We start from the raw sequence: 25,118 nt of genomic DNA, 5'->3' as shown, positions 1-25,118 counted from the left end.
AATATTTTTACCTTCAAACTAAATAACTTGCAAAATACAATTTTCATTTATAAAAATAATTTTTTTCTTTAAAATACCAATAAATTTGCAAAAAATAATATGACGTGATATATTTATTGAAAAATAAAAAATACAAATTTTTTAATTTCCCTCCTTCCTATTGATTTAATATTTAGGTAGAAATATATGGATAAAAAGCTTTAACATCCCTTCATTCTTATTATTTTTCAATATAAAAAAATAAGATGAAATAAAAAACGTGATCCTATTGAAAACTGAATTATGAAATCCCATTTCTCACGCACCAAAAGTTTCCAAATAAGCATTGGGCCTAAAAGTAAAAAGGAAAGATAATGCCAAATCTTTAACCAGCCAACAAATATGGAGGCCACAGTCTAAGTAGAAACTCGTTAACTAATTTTCAATACTCTCCCAAAATGATACGTCAAAACCTTTACACAACAAGAAACCGAACATAGACTTTGTAAAGGGAAAATTCTTGTCAAAACTTCCTCTCTCTCTCTCTCTCTGCAGAAGACAAAACTGCTTAAAGGCCATGGGAGAAGAAGTAGAGCCACAAGAGACACCGCTGTTACAGAAACAGGCAGCAGAAACTGCTCTCGAAAGAACTGGTTTGTCTCTTCCTCTTCATTCTTTACCTCTTCTTCTTCTTCTTCTTCTTTTTCTATTCAAGAACTGGTTCTTAAATCCACCCTTTGATTCGCATCCAGCTATAAGCTTTTCATGAAACTTTCAAATTATCATCAATCAATCTTTTGTGATCAACTATTAAAATATTACAAATTACGATTCTGATACATAAGAGGATCTTTTTTCTTGGGATTTTCTTTTCTTTTTCCTTTTCTTTTGGGTGGGTTCCCCTTCTTCAATTGACTGCTCAAAGTATTGTATAAATTTCATAAAGTGGGTACTAAAGTAATGGGAAATGTTATGAAGGGACATTATGGACCGCAGTAGCACATATAATAACAGGGGTGATAGGCTCAGGAGTGCTGTCACTAGCTTGGAGCATGGCGCAGTTAGGGTGGATTGCAGGTCCATTAACGATGATGTGTTTTGCATTGGTTACCCTTCTTTCTACTTACCTTCTCTGCGACTGTTATCGCTTCCCTCATCCTGAACTTGGTCCTTCACGAAATCGCTCTTACCTTCAAGCTGTTGATGTCAGTTTAGGTAAAATTTCATCCATTATATTCAATTTTATCACGTTATTTATAATTATATTTAATAGAAATGATTTAAGCATTATAATATTTTTAATTAGTATAATTTATTTTTAATAAATATATCTATAAATAACACAGGATGTAAAGAATTTATTTAAAAAAATTATATTTTTTATTAATTAATAATGTAAAATCATTTTCTTGATGAGTCATGAGATTATCTTGTTTGTTAAAAGTAGCTGAAATTAAAACCATACACTCATTCCATTAGTGATACTAATAAAATATACTTTCATTATTTACACAGTTTATATAATTGAAAAATACAACAAACAAAACCTAGAAAGAGATTGGGTAGTCCTACAACAACATTAATTTAAGATATATTAATATATTTAGTGGGACAAAAGTGGATCCAATGCCATATTATTTTGATTGAGACATATAGTAATTTTATTTATTTATTATTAGTTTGGCCAGCTTTCAATTTTAGAATTATTTAGCTTACTTCAATGTAAATAAAAGGATAATGATAATAATAATTATCCTTGAATTTTGTATTTATTTCTGTTTTGGTCACAAAATTGAACTCATTTTAAGTATTCAATACTCTAATAATGAATTAAAAATACTCTAATGGTTATATGGTTCAAATATATCAAGAAAAATAGAATATTAAGATTAGGGAAGGTTACAAATTTGGTGTTTTAACTTTTTTATTTTTACTATTTTAGTATTTAAACAATTGTTTTTGCTTAATTAAGTGTAAAAATGCTCGATATATAGGATGTTTGATTTAGAGGTCTGATACAGCTGATAATTGTTTCTCACTGAATAACTATATTAAAGTGTTTAGTAAAAACTTAAAAAATAGCGGTTCATAGTTAATTTAGTTTCAATTAGCTGTTGATTATATCAACTATATTTTTAAATTTTTTTTTATCACTTGATAGCTGATTTGATTTACTTTTTTAGTTTGACACTATTATTCTTATTAAAATTTATTAATAAAAAATTACTTTAAGTTGATTTCATACAACTAAATTTTTATATTTTATAATAAATTATTATTATTTTTAAATTATTTTTAATAATTATAATATCTATAATTATGGTATTTGAAATTAGAAATTTCTATTAGGAATTTAAAATTTAATCTCTACTTTTAAAATAACTTTTATTAATATTTTTAATAATAGATACAATTGATCTAAAAGTTTAACTATAATATTTTTAATTATTATAAATTATTTTATTAATTTATATTATTGAATATAATATAATAAAATAACTTATATTTAAAGATAAATTATGCCCCAATGGTCATTTAACATACTAACAACAACTTCTAATAGAATTTTATCGAACGATTTAATTTATCAGCCATCAGTTACCGACTATCAGCAGTTGTATTGATAAGCTGAACCAAAAATACTCATGTTACTAACCGATTTTACAAGTTAAAGTGCTTATATGACTTAATTTGAATAATAAATTGACTTAAATACTCTCCTATAAAATAACATCATATTTTTTTTCTTTTTTTTTAATCTATTTGTTTTTTGAGAAATTAAAAGAAAAAAAATGAAATTCTTGTTTACCTCATGTATTCAACCAACAAATTAAAAAAAAAAAAATTGTTTTCTTATTTTTTAGTTTTCTTGCATTCATTTAAAAAATAAAAATAATGAGTAAAATTATTCTTAAAATAAATGAATAAAAATTAAAAAAATTCATTCAAACACTAAAAAAAAAGAAGTTAAAGATATAAATTAATGATTATCCCTTAAGATTATGGTACTGCGAGAATAACATGGTAAATTTCTATTTATTTATTTATTTATTTCATAGCTTTGAATGAAATGAAGGATTTCATTACAAGTATGAGAAGGTAAAGTGTGAATGGTTGTTCTAAATATTAAACTCATTGCCACATATATCCATTTTATTACTGCTTTTAATAATTACTTTTTCATTTTTTGAAATGCCAAATAGAATTACACTTCAATCCCTATATAATAGTTTAGACTGAAAACCCCATAAATCCTTCAAACTTATATACTTTGTATTAATCCTATTAAGTTTAAATAACACTAATTAAAGTGTATATTTATTAGATTAAATCTTAACTTCAGTAATTAACCCATAATTGTATTTTCTAAGAATGAAAATAATAAAATAAAACAGATTTGGGTTCTTGCAATAAAAATTAGGAAAAGTTTGCCATTAATCCCTTGTGATTTTAGGGTTTAACACTTCCATGGTTGTGGTGTAATTCAGTATTTTAAGGTCTATTTTAAATACACTTTTTTTTTTTGAAAGGAAAAGGAAAATTATATTAACATCAATATTCTATTTTAACATTCAATATTTTATTTATATAGTTCACATCTTGCAATGGACAGATTTTTAGTCCTTAAATTCATTATTTATTGTATTATGTTGTGATCATACCATCTCAGAATCCAAACAAGTGGTTTTTAGTTGTAATAAATAATATTTCTTGAAAATTAACACCCTATATGATAAAATTAAAACAATAATGGTGTTTGAGATTACTAAAATAATTTATTGATATTAATTAGCTTTTATAATATTTCATTAAAATGAAGAACATAAATTTATTAAATATTGGTTTTCATAAAAATAATCAGAGCTGTTCTCAAAAGGCCGAAAAATCAGAATTATATTATTTATTCTATCATATTTTGTATTATATTCCATAACCATATGCAATTTAAAATTAGTACATAAGCTATATATAAAATTTTCAGAAAAGCGGTTCAATTTCTAAAAGAATTTTCTTTTATTTTTTAGTTTCAAAGATTAAAGAAGAAAAAGAAAATAAACTTATATCTTAGAGTATTATTGTATATTTTTAGAGTATTTTTTTTATTTGTTTTTTTAATTCTCAGTGTATATCAATTATTACAAGGCTGAAAACTATTCTTGTAATTGGGTGTTATATTATGCTAAAATCTACACAAAATTATTATAAATCCGAATAGATTTGATATTTAATTTCTCAAATATATTGATGACTACAATAGAAATATAAAATTGCCAAAGGGTTCTTGGATTAATTTTGTTTAAGGAATGGAAGTGTCAAAAGTTTTTGGCAACCAAACAAGTCTTTATCTTGAAATAGTAGAAGAATGTAAAGAGATTTACATGCTTAAATATTTTCCACCTGTAGGCCAAAGATGTTTTTGAATGTAATTATGGGAAACAATGTTTCAACTCAAAGGATATTGAAATTTTGTTATATCTTCTTTTCTACAAATCCTTATCATAGAAGTTGAAAGTTAGTTGCACACATGCATCAGTATGGTCAGTGCTAAAAGGACAAGGAAGCATCAATTTTAGGCATTTTGTGGTTAAACATCTATCAAACTTATGCTAAAGATGTTTATTTAGTTGATGATCACTTCTTAACCATTCATATTTTCCTTTTAGGTGGTTATGCTTTGACACTATAATTGAAATATGATTCTTGATGTATGGTTTAATTTTCTTAGTTTATTTTATTCTATAAATGAGAAAAGAAATTAAGTACCGGTGATTAGCTTTATTATTTATAATATTTATAAAAGTTTATTATTTTTATCATTTTGGGCTTAAATTTTATAAGGTCAGAGTTCCAACTTTACCACTTCTCAATAAATATAAATAAAAATGAAAAAGGATATTTTTTAACAGACCAAACAATTAAATTGGTATTATCATACACTAGAATAGTACAAATGTACTCTTGGGCTGAATTGAGCATTCAAGAAAGTGATATTATGTTTACCCATTTGTCACCTTTCTGTTATTGTTTCATTCACTTTCAAGTATTGGGAGCTGTGACACTTGGTGCTTTACATCATGAAATGGTTTCAGGGAAAAAGGCTTCTTGGATATGTGGCATCTTTGTAGAATTAAGTTTATATGGGACAGGAATTGCTTATACCATTACATCTGCTATCAGCATGAGGTATATATATATATATATATATGTTCTTGAACCTCCACTGTCTACTCTTTTCCTTAGCCATAAATTAGACACATGTCTGGTAATGAACATTTCCTTTGTGTTGTTTAGTAGTATGTTCTATAAAATATCAGCTGTTATACTGCCTTATATTGCCTGACACAGTACGATATGATATACATTTTCATTATGGAGATTAAAATTTGAGTCTTCTTTATCATCTTTATGATGAGCGTAAGAAGTTCGCTTCCACTTGTTGTATAGTTGTGCCCTAATGGACCTCCAATAAATATTAAAAGAAAAAAACAAAAAGAATATGCAAATTAAATTTGTGCTAGAAGAACTTATCAAGGTTACCCATAGGAGCCTTCTCATTGTAGAAGCTCAGGCAGTAAGAAATGTTAGGATACTAAGGATTTTCCTTTTGCCCATTTAAACTTTATGGATAGAAATAGAAAGTATAGCACCTTCTCTGTGATTTTTTACCTGAGAATTTGATTTTACTCTTTTCTCTTTTCTTTTTCTTTTTTCTATTGATAAAGGGCGATTAGGAAATCGAACTGTTACCACAAAGAAGGGCATAGCGCTGCCTGTGAATTTTCAGACACTTCATATATGCTAATATTTGGAGCTTTTCAAATTATAGTGTCCCAGATACCAGATTTCCATAACATGGAATGGCTATCAATCCTTGCTGCAGTCATGTCCTTCACATACTCCTCCATAGGATTTGGACTTGGCCTTGCACAAGTTATAGGTAAAATAGCTTATCATCCACCATTTATTTCATGATCCTTATGTTTGAGTTATAAATGTCCTTGCACTGTCTATCTAAACTTGCAGAGAATGGATATGCAATGGGTAGCATTACAGGAGTGTCTGCTTCTAGTGCAGCAGATAAAGTGTGGAATATATCTCAAGCACTTGGGGATATCGCATTTGCATATCCATATTCCCTAATTCTTCTTGAAATACAGGTGTGACTAACAATGTTGGATAGAGAAGGTTCTTGTTTAATGCAGCAATATTACTTATTTCAAAGACTAATATATATGAATAATGGAACTTGGAAAACCTGAAGGATACATTGAAATCACCTCCAACGGAAAATGAGACCATGAGGAAAGCATCCACAATAGCACTAGTTGTCACAACGTTTTTCTATCTATGTTGTGGAGCCTTCGGATATGCAGCTTTTGGAGAAGATACACCTGGAAATCTCTTGACAGGATTCGGATTTTATGAACCCTATTGGCTTATTGACTTTGCTAATGCTTGTATAGTGCTTCATCTAGTTGGAGGTTATCAGGTATTCTCAATCTGTGTTCTCTTTAGTCCGACCTTCATCCACAGCATAACCAATGATGTCAGGAGTTCAAAACTCAAATCTCTGCATCCCCTAACACTAGCTATTTTCACATTTAGTCTGTCAGCATGGAGCTTTATTTTAGTTTTTTCCTCAAAAACCAAAATAATGATAGCTATCACTTCACTTTCATCTTTCGGAATAAATCTTTTTCAATGGTCCAGTGTCTGCCTTGTAGTACAAGACATCAAGGAGTTCAAAACTGAAACCCTGCATCCACCTGATACTAGCTATCTTGACATGTTATATATCATCTTGGCAGGTCTACAGCCAGCCTGTATTTGCAACAATCGAGAAATGGTTTGCAGAGAGGCATCCGGCCAGCAGATTTATAAACAATAACTACAGCTTGAAACTCCCATTGTTGCCAGCTTTCGGGTTAAACGCCTTCAGGATATGCTTCCGAACCCTATATGTAGTGTCGACAACCGCAATCTCAATGATCTTTCCTTACTTCAACCAGGTAATTGGATTGTTAGGAGCCTTAAACTTTTGGCCCTTGACAATATATTTTCCAGTGGAGATGTACTTTAGGCAGAGGAACATAGAAGCTTGGACAATTAAGTGGATTATGCTTCGAGCCTTCAGTATTGTGGTCTTTCTAGTGGCAGCAATTGCTTTGGTTGGATCAGTTGAAGGAGTTATAAGTGCAAAATTAAGCTAAAAAGAATAAAAGAAAATTGCAGAGGTGAAGATTTATCAAGAATTAATTAGCATGAATCAATTTGTAATAGAAAATATGTCGGAAATTCTTAGGTAGATTTTATCTATCATCTTATTTATAGATAATGTCCAAAAAAAATAAACCAGGTAAATTAATGATGTCACATCACTTCGAGATAATTGATTTTAAATATTCTTTTTACTGTGTATATATCTATGTTATAAAATCAATTATCTTAAATGATGTGGCATTATTAATCAATATAACTTATTTTTATTAAATGTGTATATAGATAATAGAATAGACAGAATTTATCCTAGAATTTCTCCACATTTTACAGCTCAAATACCTTTATCTCTCATTGTAATTATACCATTTGGAGTCAATAGAAAATTAAGAGAAACAAAAACAAAAACAAAAAGCAAGGATGACGCATGCATAATTACTGTTAGATCAGGCATTGAGGTGTTGGATTAAGTACCATAAACAAGTTGGTAGTGTTTAGAAACTACCGAGTCTGAAAACTTCAATGGAAAATAGAATCATGAGAAGAAATGCCCAAATTCCAGTTTTCTTTTTTCTATCATATTCTTTTGCATTAGGATCGTTTCCTGATGATGGGTTTTCTTTTATTATTCAAGAGAACTAGGGCATGACCCATTTTATCTCAACAATAATTTCTTTATAGAACTGCTGAAATTACCTGCCCTTGGTAGTATTGTCTTTAATATAAAATACAGGCGTACATTTATACATGAAGGTAAATTGTGTTTTTGTTTTCATTTACATCAGTAAGATTAGACAATGTACAAGGCTTACTAAGTTGCAAATGGCAAACAAACAAACAAAAAAAACCTGCACACATGTAAAACCAAGAACTGGATCACTGGTGGAACAATGGAAAAGGTGAGGCAGGAAAGATGGGTTATGTACGGATATACAGTTGAAATGGTACTGCAGAAGAGAGACAGGTTAAGTTAGTTATAAATGTATAAGGTTGCAAGAGAAACTGTGTTATGATATGATGATGACCCGCACGAGTAAGTCTTTTCTTTCTCTCTTTGCTGTAAAAAGACAGTAGAATTGTGTGACCAAAGCAGAAAGCCACCCAACATTTTGCCATTATGTAATGCTCAAGAGGCAGTCAATCAACAAAAGAGAGAGAGAGAGAGAGAGAGAGAGAGAGAGAGTTGACCAGGTGTCTTGTGGGTGAGCTACCGGCCAAACTCTCACACGCTCAATAGCGTTGAATTCTTTAATAAAATCATGCAGCTTTGATGCCAATATAAACCCAAACCATGCAATTGGCAATACCCCAATTCCTTATATAAGAATTACCCACTAACCATTTCTTTTCTCACTTCTACTTGTTTTCTTTATTCCATTTGCCTATTTTCCTTACCCCCAAAACAAAAAAGTAAGGCAGTAGAGAAATTCTCTTTTTACTGCATTGCTTATTTTACGCTTCTTTTCATTATTCATCCCTTTTAATTACTACATTCTACCCTTAACTACTGGCATTTGTTTGTTTTTTCTTTTTCTTTTTTTTGGTTTGTTTGTTGGGGAAAAACCTACCTTGCAACCCACATAAAGATGGGCAGAATTCCATGTTGTGAGAAGGATAACGTAAAAAGGGGACAATGGACACCTGAAGAAGACAACAAACTTTCTTCCTATATCGCCCAACATGGAACCCGCAACTGGCGGCTTATCCCCAAGAATGCCGGTTCGTTCACAAACTTCTTGAGTTACATGATACATTACTAGTGTTGCTTTTGACGCATTCGAGATTTCTTGTCTTCTTGCTTACTTGTCTTCTTGCTTGCGTGATTTAAGGTCTCCAAAGATGCGGGAAGAGTTGCAGGCTGCGATGGACAAATTATCTTCGTCCTGATCTCAAGCACGGCCAATTCACCGATGCTGAAGAACAAACCATTGTCAAGTTTCATTCCGTTCTTGGCAACAGGTGACTTCTTCTTTAGTTGTGATTGATATGAGCTTTAATCTCTTTTAACTGCCAGTAAGTTTTTGTTCTACATTTCATGACTACTTTCTATTCGCATTGCAGATGGTCAGCAATTGCAGCTCAGCTTCCTGGACGGACAGACAATGATGTCAAGAATCACTGGAATACTAAGCTGAAAAAGAAGCTTTCAGGTATGGGTATTGATCCTGTCACACACAAGCCCTTCTCACACCTCATGGCTGAGATCGCCACCACGCTAGCAGCGCCACAGGTGGTTCACCTTGCAGATGCAGCTCTAGGTTGCTTCAAGGATGAAATGCTTCACCTCCTCACTAAAAAGCGAATCGACTTCCAGTTGCAACAGCCAAACTCCAATGTGGCACCGGGGAACGCCTCATCACCTTACATAGTTGGTAAACACGACGAGAATGATGATACTATTGAGAAAATCAAGCTTGGTTTATCAAGAGCTATGCAAGAACCTGGTATGCTACCCCAAAACAAGACCTGGGACTCTACAGGTGCAACATCTGCAAATTTTGCAGGGGACTGCAGTGGTTTCCCTGCATCAATCAGCGGATTTCAATGCAGGCCAGCTTTCGGCAACGAAGGGGCTGTATCACCATGGAGCCAGAGTATGTGCACTGGAAGCACATGCACAGCCGGAGATCAACAAGGTCGGTTGCATGAAAAACTAGAGGTTGAGAATGGTGAGGAATCTGAAGGTGGAAAAGAGATTAGGAACAGCTCCAGTATATTTAATACAGACTGTGTATTATGGGATTTACCCTCTGATGACTTGATGAATCCTATAGTTTAAGCACTTTACATGACAGAGAGGAGGCAAAGACAAGGCACCCTACTTACCAAGTAACAATAAAACTTCTTATTGCAATGACAAATGAAGCAAATGTAAATAAAACTTCATTTCTAGATTATACAATATGAAATCAAGAATTACACTATTTCCTGCTAATCTTCCAATCATTATTCTAGCAGTTCTTCAATCATTGAATTCCTATTGTATATATTTTCTCTTCCTAGTATGGTAACTCTGTATCAAGCAAAATAAGATGATGAAGAGGATGTATCAGCCAGAACCTGCAAGTGTCAAAACAAGAGAAGTTATACACATGGCAAAAAAATTAGAATATCAAATTCAAAAATAATTAGTCTCCAAAAATTATACTATGCAGCTACCTCAAGTTGCTCTTCAGTAAATGAATCTTTTTGGAAATTCCATGTATCTGCATGAGTCCGCCGAAACTCGGCAACAGCCTTGGTAACAGTAGATTTCACAGGTGATGGCTCTCCTCCAAAACGAGCCAGTAAAGTAACATGCTCTGGCAACCACCTGTATGAAAATGATTAATTTTGTGCAACATACTAAGAAAACATCATATAATAAGCTATCAAGCCAATTAACACAAGTTAGAATAACAAAATTTAATCATCTTATAAGGGGCATTTAGCTGGGTAAATCTGACACTATACCTAGCTCTATTGACTCAAATCCATGTATAGATATATATACACACACAAAAACACATCTATATATATACACACATAAATATACATATACATGGCCAAACTATTGGTGAGAACTTATTGTCTTCCCCATCTAAAGTAGCATCATATTTCTGAGTACTATCCCACGTTTGAGCACATACATCACTATCATGAGTCTCCAAGACATTAGAATTACTTCGTGGAAGATGCTTAGAAGTAAACTCCCTTTTCTTCAGATTGCTATGCACATGAAAACATATCTTCAGAGCAAATATCAAAGGCCAGATTCATGCCGCATCCTCATACCAAGCCTTCCTATACCTGGCATCTGCAACTCACATTTGTGTTTCCATGTAAATTCTGAAAGGTACATCATTTTTAAGTCTCCAAGCAAGTCAACCCAACTTTCTTTAAGTGTAATTTGAGTTTTCCCATGGTTAATAAAAAAATATATAAATAATAATTAACTTACTAAAAAAGGCAAAAAGTCAAAAAAGAAACAAAGCCCCTAGAAAAGACTGAAATTTTAGCACAACTCTATAGAAAGAAAATCTGTGTATGCATTACCATCCATACACTGAGCAAAACACCTCCTCCTTTCCTTCCCAATATTGCCCAATAATCAAAGAAATGCCATAAGAAGAAAAATCTGACTTTTACTGGCTTATTTAGATAAACTCTAGAGCTCTCTTAATAAGATTGCAAAGGAAAAATCTACTTGTACCAGTTTGAATCAGAAACCACAATTTTAATAAATCACGAAAGATTGCAGAAGCTAAAATATACCCTGTCTATTTGAGAAGCCGTGGAGATGATCCTTTAAATTCTAGGCCACAGCAACTCAATTCTCAGAAATTCTCTCCCAAAATAACATTAATATGATGGATATATCATATACGAATAACTGAAAAATCTCAACAAATCCGAGTAAAGTGAGATAAGATTGCAAATTGGAATGAAATTGTCATGCGAAGCATTAATTCATAAAACTTGTCAAGAATATCAACTGAAGCCTTATCCCCAATGAGTTAAGGTTGGGCATTTCCCCGTCGCGCTCAGTCTTGGACTATATCTAAAGAATGTCTAATGTTTCCACCTTCATTCACTGCACCCTAAGTTCTCCCTGGCCTATCCTGTCTTCTTTTCTCTTCCAACTCGATTCAACTTATATATCTAGTCAGTCACACAATCAAAGTCAAACCATCAAAATTAAAACTTAAGACTTGAGGAAAATGAACAAGCTTTCTTGGCTGATAGCATATAAAATTAACTGCTAGCCCCAATAGCAATATAATTCAAAAATAATACTTAGTGAATTGCATAAGTTCAGTTAATAACTAACCTTAAAATGATCAAAATTGATGCTACCATCAACATTTATGAGTTAAATGACTATACACTTATTGTCATTCATTGCATCACATCATTACTTCATACAAACACCAAACCATTACATCACTCTGAAAATGCTAGATACAGCCAATTGCCCATTATCAAATATGTACTTACCCAGGCATATCATATGGAACAGATAATACAGAAGCTGCCAAAGCAAGCACAGCACCATGGATAGATGCTATAGATTGACCAGATTTTAAATTCCTGTATTCATGAAGTAAAATTGTCAATCAAACATTGAACATAAAAAATTATACCAAGACATACTATGCAATTCAAGAAAGCAAGGTGTGAACATGGAATAACAATGTTAATCTTATGCATAACAACTGCAGGAGCATTTTATGTCATAGATATATTCAGCAAAAAACTCTTAAAGAAACTTTCTATGCAATGCTCTACATTCATGCATTACGTGGGAACCCTGGGAACAATGCACATGCTGCTGATAACATTGAACATGAAATTTATAGCAAAACTTACTGTGCAATTGATAAAAGAGTAAAGTGGAAACATGGGATGACTATGACGATCTTATGCACAATAATTGCAGGAGCATTACATGTCATAATTTTCAGCAAAAGAAAAGAACTCGTACAGAAACTTTCTATGAAATGCACACTCTTCATTCATGCATTACATAGTGAACCCAAAACCAAGTACACGAAGTTGCACATGCAGTCACATCCTTGATGTATTTAACATGTAAAGAACACTAGATAAACCAATAACCTCTGCTTTCTCTTCCTTTGAATGGTATTAGCCTCTGTATAAGCTCTATCGCGAAAGTCTTTAGCAAGATCTTCATCCCCACCCTTCATTAGACCTGCTAGAACTGCCGCAGCATGCTCTCTTACCTAGAAAAGATATTAGTTATTAGAAATTGGAACAGAGAAAGGACAAAAATTCTAAAACAAGGACTCTTCCATGACAGAGGTCCACAACCATTTGAACTCCTCTGGACAAAGGACTTCTCCAAAGAATCAGGTTGCTGATTATATTTTGCTTCTGAAGTCTCAAACTTCTTTACCACAAATGTAAGTCATTGAATTCATTAATTATCATCAAACTATTAATACAGACAAATTTTTCATCAACATTTAAAGTCAACCAGGAACTTGCCTCTACTTGATTGTCTCTCAAAAGATTCTCAACTGTCTTCCAAATTTGTTGTTTCTCTGCCCTTGAGAGAATATAAGTGTGCCTGTTACAGAAAACAGAATTCAAAGTCATTAGACTCTGCATCATAACAAACAGTGTGTGATACAGGCTCCAGCAGATTTGCCCAAAGTAGTTAACAAGTCTGTATTCCCATCTATGAGATTTGGATCAAAGTAAGAGTACTATCTAACAGAAAGTATTAAGCATAGATTGACTGTATTGTACACATAAAAATTAAAATTCCTAGAATTGAAAGAAGATTGAGATCCGAATAGAGTGTATTAAACTATTGACTTGCCAAAACGTAAGACTCTAAAAACAACCAGGTTATCCAACAAACCCTTGTGCAGTTTAGAAAAGATTGCAGCATAAAAGAACCCTTTAAATAGTGCTATACCTATACATAAAAGTGCGCAGATATGTCAGAGTAGCTGATCTGGTCCGCCAGTTAGAATCATTGGCTGAAGAGAGAATCACTGAAACAACCCTCTGAAGATGAGGTTCCCAAAAGATCCTCCATTTTAGCAATTCAAAAGCAGCCTTTGCCAGGATTGACAAATCTTTATTTGATGTTTCCTTCAATAAATCAAACACATGCATCAGATAAAGATTCTAATAACATCATAGGCACCTTCAGTTATTTAAACTGATGATAAAATAGAAGACAATTAAAAATATGTTTCTTCCAATACAGAATTGCTTCAAATAATTAAAAAAATCTTCCAGAAGAACACAATCAACTTGGCATATGGAGTCACGGAATTAGCTCTGACGAGTGTCATCAGCATCCAAAAGAGAACAGTTCCACGCCATATCAGACACCCAGAAATTTGCTTCCCAGATTTTTACCGTTTAAATATGAAGATCAAATCCAGTTCAAGGGAAAAGCAAACTTTCAATTTGCAAATTTGAATCGAATAGAATATATTACAAGTATATGTATAAAGCAAATTGCAACTAGATTTGAGTAGCTCTGAAAGAAACTAGATAAATAAATAGCAACAGTTAAATTTAGTAAAGATGTAAGGGAAGTCATAATAAAAGAAAATTGTGCTAGTACCTGTAAGGAAATTACTGGATAGAGAAATCCTACAATAACATCCAGCAAATAAGATGATCTTCCAGATTTCAATGTTGAGATGATAAAATGAAATAGCTGCACCAGAAAAATAAAGAATAAAATAGTTTAGATAGTGTGTTTTTGATCTATAGAAGGAATTTTCAAGTTATTCTAAGTTTTAGTACCGTCTCCATCCACTTAACGTCATCTTGGGCATCACCATTCAAGGACCCATTTTGAGGAACTGTCCTTGTTGGTATCTCCAAATTGTCTGCAGGACTAGTTTTCTGAATATTTGTAACCACATCAGATGCTCGTTCTGTCAGGACTAGGACCCAGTTTTCCTCTTTCAGCTGGTCATCAACCTGGGACTTTGCTCCTTCACTTGAATGATTTTGAGCCAATGATGAATGGAGGCGAATGTTGGAGCACAAAATGGAAAGGGTAACACCTATAGCCTCCCTGACCTGTCACACAATATTAACATCAAACATGGCGAAGAAACAAGATTCATAATATAGGTAGATAAACACGGTCGTGGTTGATCCTTCCAAAAATCGTTTGCTAGGATGATAATTTTTCCCTCTTCTGTTTCATTTTTATCTTGTTCATTACAAGACAGCAGTCACAAAAAAAAGGTCAAGTAAATTGACAAAATAATATGAAATTAGCATGCTTACTTGGGCTGAGGAATGACACATATTAGCCAACAATTCATTAAGAAGTTTACTGTGGAGCTGTATCTCAGGTGGTGGCATTTTTTGCGGAGATACTTCTATGAGTGCAGCTGAAAGAAAAGTGTAGCGTTTTGCAATAATGGTGGTAGTTACAGCTGCAGGTAAAGGTGTCATCAAGCAGTCCAAGACTTGTTGCCTGAGAAGAGGAACTCTGGTACCATATTTTCCCTTTCCTGTAACTGCATAACGTATACAAGCTGCCCACTCAGGTAAAGATTCAACTGATTGAGAAAGAATAATTCTCTGCAACTCAGCCATGATCCAATTGTCCCATGCTCCTAAAAGACCATTCACATCAGAATGCAGCACTCCTGCTAATGCTTCAGCAGCAACGCATTGCTTAGACCTTTCCTTAGCATTTGAAAACTCCTCCAATGAACTTTTAAGTGCCAGTAAAACAGGCATACCACATTCTTGTATTAACCGCTTAAAAATTCGTGCGAAGTTTGAGTAAAAGGTATCATTTCCTAATAGAGAAATCCAACTAGGTGTACGTGGCCATGAAGATGAAAAGTCGAAATAAAAACGGGTGATTGATTTGTCTGCCAGGCTTTGAAAAGAAGAATTTCCATGACTCCCTCTAGATGTGCTATCGACATCAGTGATTATATGAACATTCGAAAGACTATTCAAAGTTTCACTAAAAAATCCATCTTCCTGGAAAATTTCATTTAATGCCCCTTCAAGAGATGATTTGGTATTTGTGTGTAGCTCCCCACAGGATGCAGATTCATTCTCAGCCAATTTATATGGTGATTCTTTTAATAATGTATTCAGAGCTGAAATTGCAAGTATCCTTGTCTGAGGAAGTTGACTTTTCAAATTTTTTAGGAAGTGGCCTGAAAGGGTAGGAACAAGACAACATTCTAAAAGCTAATTTCTCTGATGGAAAGAATGATAATAGAAACTAGAAAGCAAAGAGGCAATCCAGAAACCAACAAGACAATTGCTAACCTGCAGTTTCACTCAAGATTTTTGAAGAGAAGTTTGGATCATTTCTAGATGTCATAGCCAACAAAAGCAGAACCCTATTAGCCATCAGGTTATACCTGACAAAAAATAATGAGAAGGAATCAAATTGAGAAAAAAGAAATCCAAATAAAGGAAAATAAAGTCTACATCAAATAAAGCCAATATCAAAAATTTAAAGCAAACAGCCTTTTATATTTTTTTTACATGAAAGCCAAGAGTTTGCATAATTTATATTCTGGATATATAGATGTCTATTAATAATTAACTGCATTTGAAAATTAAAGGTACACCGTACACCTTAATCACATGGACTTCTATACGTCCTACAACTCAAGAGTATTCACCAACAAACCAAAACAGTTCATTATTGAGTTAAGATGTACAACAAGCTCACAATCTACAAGTAAACGAAGTAAACAAGAATTAAAATATATACCGCCAGTGTAATCCAGTAGAATCAAAACTCATAGATCCAATCTGTGAAACCAAATCTGCAAAATCTGATCCATCCCTGAGATCGTCTGATGCCTTGAAGATGGCTCTAGATACTCCAGAGAAGTGGATGTTGTACTTGACAAAAAGCTGTTGATTCTCAAAATATACTTAGAGATTAATAAATTTAAAAATACAACATCTATATCAATATATTGGAGAAGATATTACCTCATTAATTGCTTTCTGAGCTTTCAATGATTCATGATGTGAGCTGCAACATAAGGAAATGAAGAAGTGAGTCTATATGACATACTAAAAAGAATTAACCAAACTGCAAACCAGGAAAGAAAAAAATAAATGAAGTCAAGTACTCCCAAGAGATTAGAGAAAACAATGGGTTTTCAAGCAAGACCTTGAAAGAATTCCAAGAAGAAATGAAGATAATGCTTTTGCATCCTGAAATGAAAGATGATATATCAGGAGAAATATTTATTTCCAAGAATTTATATCAACCAATTTGAGCAGAATGACTACCGTTGTCAAATGCTTGAGAACTGCCTGTGTTGAAAGGACTGCACAAGAACCTAGGACTGCATACTCTGGTGAGTTCGGGTTCCTTAAGTTTTCAGTAAGAGAGAGCACACACTTTGAAATCATAGATGGCCATCTCTTGAGCATCTTTAGCAGCGATTTTCCAGCAAGTCTAGACACCAAGTCAACAATGTAACTCAGATATATCAACCACTAATTATTTGCTAACATCAAGTCAATTGTAGTGACAACAGGGAAGAACCAATTAGGATTCAACATGAAACCAATTGCATAAAACCCGGAAAGTCATAAGAAGTGTTAGAAGTTGTATTTATCCCACATCGCTAAGTTACTGGCCTTCTATGGTGTATATATGTGGATTGGGCACTCTCTTCCTTTGAGCTAGCTTTTGGGAATGAGTTCTACCCAAAACAGGATCCTTACAGATAGAACGAGACAAGTGACAATAGTTGAGCAAATGGCAAAACAGGATCCTTACAGATAGAACGAGACAAGTGACTGCACAGTAAATAAGTTCAAAAAAACTGAATAAAACTACATGCAACCATGTTCCCTTTCAGCCAGATAGAGCAAGAGAGCTCATGAGGTAGACTAATCTGATCATATAAGGACCACAGAACAGTGGAGAACTTACGCACGAACAGTTTCATAGCTATGCAAACAGAGGTTCAGTAGATCTTCCATTAAAAGTATCGCATGGTCTGATGGAGAAAAACTCCCACTTGTACGGAACAGATGATAGGATGATTGTGATGACCTCCATGTACTATGCATGTATGCCTTGTCAATAAGAGCCCACCTAGGCCTGAAAACCATGAATAGATTCAATGTCTAACTGATAAAATGCATGATTGTACAAGTAATTACATGGAATCTCATGATAAGGTTTTTTACCTTTTCTTTCCTTTAGAATGAGATGACACGATGAAATTTACGGAAGGCTCTACAATGGCAGCTGATTCTAGCTTCCAAGCCTGCCGATGATTTGACCACTCATCATACTCCAAACTTCCTGTTTGAAAAAGGGGATGCCAAAAAATAGGCTCAAAGGAGACATTACCAACAAAGACAAGGAAATTCAAATCATTGTCTTACCATAGTTGCCCAAGGCATCCATGATACGAACAATGAGAATCAATAGGATGCTGTCATCTGATTTTTCTTCCAACAGGTACCTGCCAATGTACAAAACAAAATTTAGAAACTAACAGCCACTTCAGTTGGAAAAATGGAATACAAATAAATTCCAAAACTTAAATTACTTGCAAGCCGTATGGATAATCTTAGCAGCTTTTTCACGAAGTTCAATGCTGCCAACAGTTGAACCAGTTGCTCCAGCTATCAAGAAAGGAGTGTGACTTGAACCTTCAACATTCCCATTCCTGGAGGATGGGCTGAAATCAGGTAAGCAAGATAAAACACCTTGCAATGAAGAATCAATACGCAAAAGAGTCACTTTTAAGTGCTCTTTCTCATTTCCTGCTAGCAAGTTGCATGTAATTAGCAAAACAATATTAATAACAAAGAAATTAAGCCATGGCACATAAATATTAGAATTGTGGTTTTACATAAGAAGTTGCATAACCTAACATACAACTGTTAAACAACTACTAAACCATATGCCCATGGAGTTAATATCTGTAGATCAATACCGGTTCATAAAATATTTTGATTCACTAGAAAAGACAAATAAAAATAAAGGGGGTATCATTATAGAAGTTTTCTAAAAACCTACAGTTCATAGATACTACCATTTTCAGAAAGAATTTAATTTAAGGTCATCAAAACACATTGCACTATCCACTGTAAGAAGAAAAAACATATAAAAAGAATGAATTCATATTACCTGGATCAGAGTGGATTTTATTTTGGCATATTCCCAAAAGATCATCTAAAGCTGATTGAAAATGAATGTTTAAAAGTTCATTTGCAAACTGAATTTCTTCATTATTTGGAACATGCCACTTGGGACCTGTAAATTGTTCATCACTGACAAAATCCTTTGTGCTGATCCATTCTTCTAATGCTGCAGCAGCAGGATGGCGAAACATGCACCTAGGAAACCAATATCTTTTAATTATTTGAAAGCGGAAGGAAGAGTTGTAAAAGAATTGATTGCACCTAGAAGTAGAGATAAAGGATCCAAGCTTACTTGTACTGATCGATAGGATAGTAGAGAATCACACTTCCAAGCAGGGACCGAAGGAGATGATCACCGGCTCCATTAACCTGTCATATGAGGGATGGTTTCAGCTATAAGATAATTTTAGGTATGTGTGGCAACATATATAATGAGCATCCTACACAAAATATATTTCTAATGTGAATGTTCAATCTATGCAGTTAACAAGCCAACAAGAGCAAATTGAAACCTTCCACGAGGGAGATTCAAAAGCAGACACAATTGCTTCTTTGAATAGTTCCTTGTAACGAAGAAGGGCAGGACCTCCATAGCTGATGGTAACTGACAGTATTTTCAACTGATAGTCAATTGCAGTTTCAAGAGCTGGAGATAGTGTTTGTTTTGCCTGGAAAAGAGTCGATCAACTTTCACATCAAGAATCTTGGAGAAAGATAAAGCTAATCATGAAAGCCATATAACAAACTAAACCTTGGTTGAAATTGAGGCATCAAGAATCCCTCTTCCTCCAAACCCTGTAACAGGAGTTCCTTTCAAAGATGATATAACAGATGACAAAATTGGCTCAACAAGAGAACCAACTGCCTCATCTGGGTTTGAATGAACACATGCACAGCAAAGCAGTCCAACTTCGGCAATAGCTCCAGGAAGAATATTTGTCCTAACAAACTTTGAAATTTTCTTTAAGGCCTGGTAGAACGAAAGAAATAGTTTATAAAATCATCTCCTCACAAAAGAGCATCTACTGAGCTTTCAATTTGAAGAAACCAACTGAAACCTGATTGTATAGCGATTTTGAAAGTCTTCCAAGTAAGATTTCAAGCATGCAATAATAGTATGGACCATCCTCAACCAGAAAAGTCCCAGATGTTGCTGATGAATGCAGACCTTCATTCCTATCATATGAATAACCAGTCATGTTGAACTCACAGGCAAAGTTAAAATGCAAATGGGAACTAAATAAGCATTTCTAGATATTCAAAAGGAGCAAAGTGACAGGAGATACTGCCATTACTTACAGAACACTACTGGATTCCAAATGTTGAAGTAATGAAAATAGGCGACATAAGAACTCATCCAGCCACTCAGAAAAGCGGCTCATTGGCATGAACGACAGATCATTATTGTCATCATCTAAAGTAGCAATCTGCAATTATAGGTAAAATTAGCAAAAGACTGAATTCACAAATCATTAACATATAAGACAATTTTTCTATTATTATCAGGGAATCAAGTTTAGAACTAACATTGGAAAAAATGGAACCAATTAATTGCAACGTTGCCGAGGTTTTTGGAGGATCATTGGCATCCATACCAAGCAATGCATTAGATAGAGAAATCATCAAAAGATCAAGGAATGCTTCATTGCCGCCACCAAGATCAACCTGTTTTGCTGAAGCGGATAGAGATGTGAGAAACAGTGAACGTCCCGCAAATGCTACAGACATAACAGCCGTTTTCAACTGGTGGGTGGCGGTCATCTGACTAGATGTAAACATAGATAGTAGAGAAGTTAATTTGATAGAAGATAAGATTCAACAACTGAAGATAAAGCATCCAATCAATTAGGCAGACTTCCCTTGATAAATGCAGCTTTAAACAACCAGTGATAAAAATTATTTTTATATCCAAGTGTTTCTAATCCTAGAAATCCATGCAACAATACTAACCGTCTCCAGTGCTAGATGGAACCGAGATGCTATAAATGGAAGAACCAAAGAAGGCTCCACATACGACAAAATGGAAGTTGCTGCAGCAACTGTCTCAGAAAGATGTTCATTCTTGCTATATTGCCCACGATCGATCAACTTCAGCAGCACATTAACAAAATTAGTCCTTTCCAATCTCCCCAAAAACAATTCAGCTGGATTATTGTTATCTGTACTCCTGTAAAGCAAGCATTTGATAGGACTATTTTAAAACATGTTAAAGAAAATTCATGACTCATATATCAGTGATGCTGGTATATGCTTACTGTTGCTCGTTCTGTAAGCGCTTCTGGAATGTGATTACCAAATAAAGCAAAAACCGTTCCAATGAATAAGTCCAGCGACCACCATTTGAGGGATGGTAATATCTACAACAAAAACAGTTAAAAAATGATAATTAGATTTTATAAGCAATTCATATGCTTCAGAAATGCTGATTAGAGTATCAGAATGTGAACGAACTGTTCTAAGAGGTCGACCAATTTCTCAAAATGTTCCAGTGCTGAACTACCAGGTTTTAATAGATATACCTGCAATTGCAATTAAAATACAGCATCACAAACTAGGAAGCACAGACATGTTATCAACCATGAATTCAGTCAAATGCGGCTACAAATGAATCTTACAATTGATTTTGCAATAGCCTTTGCTGGGGTGACTGTTTTATTGGAGAACAAAAATCTTGTATTTCTGGGAACATCAACAGAAAAGGGATATGATCCACTTCCATTTGCCACAGGAACCTGGGGTTTCCAAATTTAAGCATTAAAATCCAACTTAAGGGGGAACATCCAAAAATAGATGGTTGCAGACAACAGAGAGAGAAGAAAACAAGGACTGAATATAATTCTCTTATAAAGGGAAAATTAAAATTTAAGTCACATTTAACATAAATCATGGGATTGAATTATTTTCTTTAGCACTTGATAGTGAACAATGAATTTATTAAGAATGCATATAGGAGGCATTTTTTCCTTGTGTGATTCTCATCTTCACTCTACAATACCGCTCTCCTCACCCACAGGCTTCCTTCTTATTTCTTTTATGCTTTTTTTTACCTTTCTTTCATTCTCTACTGCCAGAAAATCGAGGCAACAAATTCTCACAACACAGCTTTCTTTTGCCTGAAAGCTCGCCCATTTCAGATATTATCTAAAATCCTAAATAATTCAAGTCTTGCTCACTCTTAAAGCACTGGTAGGCAGATTGCGCCATCTTTCCTACATCACTTCATTATAGAGTCCCAAACAATAAGACAGTTTTATTGAAACTAGTCTCGATAGCTAATATTAAATGCTTAAAACATAGCTGTTAAGAAATGGAAATAACCATAGATGTACTAAATTTCAGTAATCTACACATCCAGCGAAATCATGTTCAAGTTCAACTGCAGGGCTTGGAGTTTTGGATACCAGGAACAGTGGTTAAAATAGCTATGTAAGTATGGGTATTTATAAACTCACCTCAAACATATTTAAGTATCTGGTGAAAAGTGTTGGTAAGAAGCATTCCCAGTTGATAAAATTGCAGTTCTTTATAACACGTGCTACGACAGCTGCCCACTGGCTATTCCAAAATTGGCAATTTGGTATTGAGTCCCACAGTTCCAAACTCTTCTTAACCCAATCACTACCATGTGAATGATAAAAAATAAGACTTGCACCAATGTTACATCCAGAAACCATAAAATTAAGAGTTCCTAAAATTAGGTTCCACTTACTCTGTATAGAAATCCTGGTTGTCCGTGTTGGTGGGTAAAAACAGTCTCACAAACCCAGATCCTTCAAATGATGAGTTATGCCATGGATTTTCCATTAGAGAACTGCAAGTTTGTTTTTGAAAAAATAAATATCAAGTTTTGCCGCCACCTAGCTACTGACTCTGTTCACTCGAGTTATCCAACAATTAAGAAAAATGAAATCCTAATACAGTCAAATTGGGAACTCATTTTCTTTTCTTTTTTTTCCTTTTGACTCGTTGAAAGTCACAACAATAAGCCGCTGTGAGTGGGTTTTGCTGATAGTGGGTTTAGTAGCCCATGAAAAGCAATGGATAAGGCACAATGAAAGTTGAAATGGGAGGAAAGTAGATAAATTCTCTTAAACATAGACTAGACTTAGTAACCTACTAGAACATCACTGATATGAACAACTCCATCTTTGTTGACTTATTATGAATCAAAAAAATGATTGGCAAAATGAAAGAGAGTCCAAAAATACTTACATAAACTCGGACCATATCTCCGAGGCAGAGCCTGGTGGAAAGAATCTTCGGCAGGATCTAACAAGAGAAGTAACAGTCTCAAAGTGACGTTGTCTCAACCTCCATCCTTCCGGACCAGTATTTCTATAATTGAATGGTTATGAATCAAACATTACTTCTTTATATACTTATTAGTGTTGCAATCAAACAAAGATTCTTTAAAGTGCAATTAATCTATAAAACATAGAGAAATGCAACTACTAACTTACCTGGTGAAATGGGTATAAACCAAAGTATCATACAAAGGCCGCCATTGAACTTTCAAGGAATGCAACTTCTTTCGATACTTATTTAGCACTCTCACTAACAGAGTTCCCCATCTAACCTAATAATCCACCATATAAAGAGAAACAAACAATTTAACCATAAAACACAACAGAAAGGGAAATTGAAAAGGAAAAAAAAAGTGTAACTAATACCTGTGCGTAAAGTTTGTCCTGAGATATATTAAACAACCGAATCCCAATTTCAACAACCTGAGCTACATCTTCCAAAGCCACTTCACTTTTTGCCTTTATAAACCTGCACGGAAACTACCTTTCCATTAGTATGCACACACATCCACAAAACACTACAATTTCACAAATTTTAAAATTAAGAAAGGAATTAACCAAAAAAAAAAACTTAACAGTTCAATAACGGAAATCCATTTGAGAGTAGCGTAAACAGATTCAGGATCATCAGGTTTGTAAAACGACTTCACGAAGTTAACCACTTGACTAAACGACTCTCTCTCTTTCTTCGTCTCCTCCGCTACCGGTGGCGGTAACCAAGCATTGCAAAGATGCATTTCTTTTTCTTTAATCTTTTTTGTAAAGGGAATTGGAAATGAAATGAATTGGAGGTAGAGAGAGTATTTATAGTAAGTAGATTGGCTTTTCTTTTCTTTTTAAACAAGAAAGAAATAGAAACACAAAAAGGATCGGTTCAGATTTTTGGAATAGACTGGCCGCTTGCAGTTGACTGGCTACCGGCGCCCGGTTTTCTCTTTTATTCTTTTTATTGTACAATTTTCAATCATCTCAGCATTATGGAGGAGTAAATAGGCCAAATAAATTCTTACTGATCTGTCCTCAATTTGATAGATCTTTTAATTTATTTTTATAATAATTTTAATATTTTTAAAATATATCTTTGTAATATTTAAATATTATTAAAAATAAAATCTAAATATATATTAAGCTAAATTGAAAGTTAAATATTAAACTGACTAATTAATATAAATCTAGGAGCATAAATATGTGTTTAACCGAAAAAATATTAGCCTCGATTTATCTTAAAACTACAGTTTTCAATCAAAATATCTTTTATAAATATTATACTTTTATTTTATTTTAAAAATATTATTAGCAATAATTTTTAAAATTTGACAATAATAAAAATAATTTGGCAAGTCGGTTTTAATTATTAAAATAAAATTAGTAAGTAAAAGATTTATTGTGTTTAAATATAAGATATATGAAATAATGTACATATATAAGACTTCTAATAGTTATATCATTAAGTATATAACAAATTATTTATATTGATTCATAATTATTATTTTTTTAGTAAGATATATTCAACTTCTCGTATCATATTTATTATTATGAAATTTCAAACATTATCATCAAAAAATATTTTTAAAAATAAATTAAAAGCATGAGTATTTATATTAAAATTTTAATTTTAATTGATAATTTGAGCTTATAAATATTGTTATCAAAGTGATCGGATTAATAATACTGTCACTTATAAGAATTATGGAGGTTTTAGAAATAGAAACCAGTTTGTTTTTCATGATCCATTTAAAATCGATTCAATAAAATTTTATTTAAATTTATTTATCAAAATTTATTTAATAAATAAATGAAATCCAAATTAACAAAAAAAAAAAGCACAAACTGAATAGGTTCACGAGTCTATTAATATTTAAAGTTATGAGTAAGCTCATAAAATAAAATATTAATAATTTGATGGTTGAATGTAAAATTCACATACTTTTAATTATAAAAGTTACAAAAAAACTTGGTTAAATTTATTTATTA

General features: G+C 33.1%; 2 protein-coding genes across 2 annotated transcripts; one reads left to right on the top strand and one right to left on the bottom strand.

The window, feature by feature from the left end:
• Positions 1 to 366: 366 nt before the first annotated feature.
• On the top strand, positions 367 to 10,132 carry LOC8263382 (probable amino acid permease 7). Its single transcript, XM_002533681.4, has 10 exons — positions 367 to 632; positions 958 to 1,194; positions 5,070 to 5,163; positions 5,703 to 5,917; positions 6,004 to 6,137; positions 6,242 to 6,469; positions 6,789 to 6,989; positions 8,784 to 8,916; positions 9,027 to 9,156; positions 9,259 to 10,132. Exons 1-10 carry the CDS (start codon positions 557 to 559, stop codon positions 9,974 to 9,976), a joined length of 2,166 nt encoding a protein of 721 aa, XP_002533727.2. The 5' UTR covers positions 367 to 556; the 3' UTR covers positions 9,977 to 10,132.
• Positions 10,020 to 24,045, bottom strand: LOC8277680 (proteasome activator subunit 4). The gene is made up of 35 exons (XM_015728081.3): positions 23,721 to 24,045; positions 23,511 to 23,613; positions 23,301 to 23,416; positions 23,053 to 23,175; positions 22,550 to 22,651; positions 22,293 to 22,458; positions 21,456 to 21,572; positions 21,292 to 21,359; positions 21,096 to 21,197; positions 20,791 to 21,007; positions 20,368 to 20,601; positions 20,140 to 20,267; positions 19,899 to 20,016; positions 19,592 to 19,810; positions 19,353 to 19,508; positions 19,133 to 19,209; positions 18,827 to 19,035; positions 18,243 to 18,459; positions 18,076 to 18,155; positions 17,875 to 17,992; positions 17,615 to 17,785; positions 16,963 to 17,131; positions 16,841 to 16,884; positions 16,657 to 16,699; positions 16,430 to 16,575; positions 15,976 to 16,070; positions 14,965 to 15,860; positions 14,470 to 14,751; positions 14,285 to 14,380; positions 13,622 to 13,800; positions 13,186 to 13,267; positions 12,796 to 12,920; positions 12,175 to 12,267; positions 10,357 to 10,510; positions 10,020 to 10,257 (listed from the first exon to the last, which is right to left on the bottom strand). The coding sequence occupies exons 1-35, from the start codon at positions 23,879 to 23,881 to the stop codon at positions 10,216 to 10,218; spliced, it is 5,448 nt and encodes a 1,815-aa protein (XP_015583567.2). The 5' UTR covers positions 23,882 to 24,045; the 3' UTR covers positions 10,020 to 10,215.
• Positions 24,046 to 25,118: the final 1,073 nt, after the last annotated feature.

Source organism: Ricinus communis, chromosome 1 (assembly GCF_019578655.1).
Source record: "Ricinus communis isolate WT05 ecotype wild-type chromosome 1, ASM1957865v1, whole genome shotgun sequence".
NCBI lineage: Eukaryota > Viridiplantae > Streptophyta > Magnoliopsida > Malpighiales > Euphorbiaceae > Ricinus > Ricinus communis.
Note: the sequence above shows the minus strand (reverse complement) of the source record. Positions and strands in the feature narration are given on the sequence as shown.

What these genes read in the sequence shown, in the direction of transcription:
- LOC8263382 (XM_002533681.4), top strand. Translation starts at nt 557, where the DNA reads ATGGGAGAAGAAGTAGAGCCACAAGAGACACCGCTGTTACAGAAACAG. An exon ending in AGCTGTTGATGTCAGTTTAG is followed by an intron (nt 1,195 to 5,069) that starts GTAAAATTTCAT and finishes AAATGGTTTCAG; the next exon opens with GGAAAAAGGCTTCTTGGATA. An exon ending in TAATTCTTCTTGAAATACAG is followed by an intron (nt 6,138 to 6,241) that starts GTGTGACTAACA and finishes GAAAACCTGAAG; the next exon opens with GATACATTGAAATCACCTCC.
- LOC8277680 (XM_015728081.3), bottom strand. Translation starts at nt 23,881, where the DNA reads ATGCATCTTTGCAATGCTTGGTTACCGCCACCGGTAGCGGAGGAGACG. An exon ending in TATCCTATCGATCAGTACAA is followed by an intron (nt 19,036 to 19,132) that starts GTAAGCTTGGAT and finishes TTGGTTTCCTAG; the next exon opens with GTGCATGTTTCGCCATCCTG. An exon ending in TTCTCAAGCATTTGACAACG is followed by an intron (nt 16,885 to 16,962) that starts GTAGTCATTCTG and finishes CTTTCATTTCAG; the next exon opens with GATGCAAAAGCATTATCTTC.